We start from the raw sequence: 2,076 nt of genomic DNA on the forward strand, positions 1-2,076 counted from the left end.
AACTGATTAATATAAACCATTACAGGTTCATCTGCATTGATATGTCAAGCAGTGTTCTCATAATGCCAGATGTCTTGCCCAACATTCAGCTTTAGGAGGCTTTGCCATGTCAGATTGGTGAATACAGTATATGAATATATGTGCAAGTAAATGTTGGCTTGTTTCAGTTTCCTAATCTTTTAGTAAATCTATGGGTACTGTAAATTGTAGATTTTTTTTTTTTTTTTGAAATTGTTGATACTTCGTTATTGTCATAATGTATGGTATAGTCCTCTAAAATTTCCTATTAGTAGTATTATGATTTATTTCCACGAACAATAATAAGGGTATATTTACAGAAATTGTTTTCTTTTACATAATACAGTCGAATATAGTCTCACTATTGCCATTAAGTGTCATTATATATTATTGAAAAATAAAAAAAATTCAAGGAATCAAATCCTTATTTGACCTGAAGATAACTGTATCCAGAAAGTACAAATCAACAGAATTTGATAATTGTATACACCACTGCTTTGTTCAAGTGGTTAAAAAGACACAGGTATTTAATGAAATTTATTATATGTAACCAAATAAATGTAATTTGATGTTTATATTGTATATTACCTAAAGTAACTGACAATTATAGATATGCCTAAATTAAAAAAAGTGCAGATTAAATTAATTACCTGTCTATTGCCCAGATCATAACAACTGTTATAGTAAATGTTGTAATTACTAAAAAAAAGTATGTTTTTGATAGTAATATAAAAACCCAATCATAACCATATTACACATCTTTTACTTTTGTTTTTGTCCACAAACTTATCAAGTTTCTTAAAGAATTTGGAATGGTTCAAAAAAAGGAATGTGATTAATGCTCAAATAATGCTGAATTATAATCATAATCTCCTTATATAAACTCCTTTAAACCACATGTTTATTAAAAATATATACGTGTAACAAAAAAACTATTTACAATCTATCTTATTTTTAATCTTACAAATTCAGATTTGGTATGCAAACTATCTATCAATATGGAGGTTCATTCACTCTTTTCCAAGACATTGTATTCCATCTTACAGACAGGAATTATCTCTGATTTTTCTCTAAGTTTTAGAAACTAACACTATAGTCAGTTCTCTCCTCTTCTGGTTCAGATTTGCATGAGCTTTTGTTGTCTTCATCTTCATCAAGCTCAACATCGGATTGGTCATCTTCAACATCCTCATCCTCTTCTTCCTCCCCTTCCCCTTCTGCTTGTTCGCTCTCAGTATCTTCCTCCTCTCTTACAGACTGGTAAGGTGATAAACAAACCTAATCAGCAGACATATTTACACAAGAAAATTTATGTGTATCCATCTATATGGCAATTCAAACACTCAAATAAAATGAATAAAGTTAAAATTGTCATATAATAACTGGTCACTAAATCACAGATACATAATAAATAGATAAAGAAAATAACTCACCTGTGACAGCAGTTCTTCACCATGCAAGTCCCTGTTTTTCAGATTGCCCATCCAAAAAGCACTGGAGCACTTGTTCATGGCCAACATGGCTTTCACACGATACACAAGCATTTCCAGAGACTTTTTCATGGGTGGGACATAACGTGTTAAACTTGTGTCTTGATTCACCTGAATAAAAAAAGAAAAAAAAAAGAGAGGAAAATGTGAATAATAAAGGTGGGTGGGTGTGGGTGAAGGTAGGTTGTTCATAGCTGTACATATGCATGTTGTATGAAAGTATTCTTTCATCTATTTGACATTTACTTTCATTGAAAATATCTTTAAATAATATTTTCACTTGCCTTGGAATGAGTGCACACATGTTGAAGAAGTCTTGTTGATGTTTGAAGGTTTTTGAGGAGTGTAACAACTTCTTGATTGTGCATTCGGAGGCAGGAGTCCAGGAGAGGCATGGCATTTCGAAGGAAAAGCTCTAGGAATGTACGGGAATACTGCAAGTAACAAAGCAGCAAAATAATGTTAATGATTAACTCATGACAATAAAAAGAATACTTTTCAAATTTGTAATAATAAAGAAAAACCCTCAATCTCTCAATAAAAATAGTATTCATACTGATATTATCAG

General features: G+C 31.1%; 1 protein-coding gene across 1 annotated transcript in view; it reads right to left on the bottom strand.

Moving 5' to 3' along the window:
* Window positions 1-542: 542 nt before the first annotated feature.
* The window catches only part of LOC119589256 (Fanconi anemia group D2 protein-like), a 52,010-nt gene continuing 50,476 nt past the window's right edge, over window positions 543-2,076 (bottom strand). Inside the window, 3 exon segments of the mRNA XM_037937872.1 lie at window positions 543-1,275; window positions 1,452-1,619; window positions 1,793-1,942. Of these exon segments, the coding sequence (XP_037793800.1) occupies window positions 1,096-1,275; window positions 1,452-1,619; window positions 1,793-1,942 (498 nt within the window). The 3' untranslated portion in view covers window positions 543-1,095.

This window comes from Penaeus monodon, chromosome 25, assembly GCF_015228065.2.
Source record: "Penaeus monodon isolate SGIC_2016 chromosome 25, NSTDA_Pmon_1, whole genome shotgun sequence".
Classification (NCBI taxonomy): domain Eukaryota; kingdom Metazoa; phylum Arthropoda; class Malacostraca; order Decapoda; family Penaeidae; genus Penaeus; species Penaeus monodon.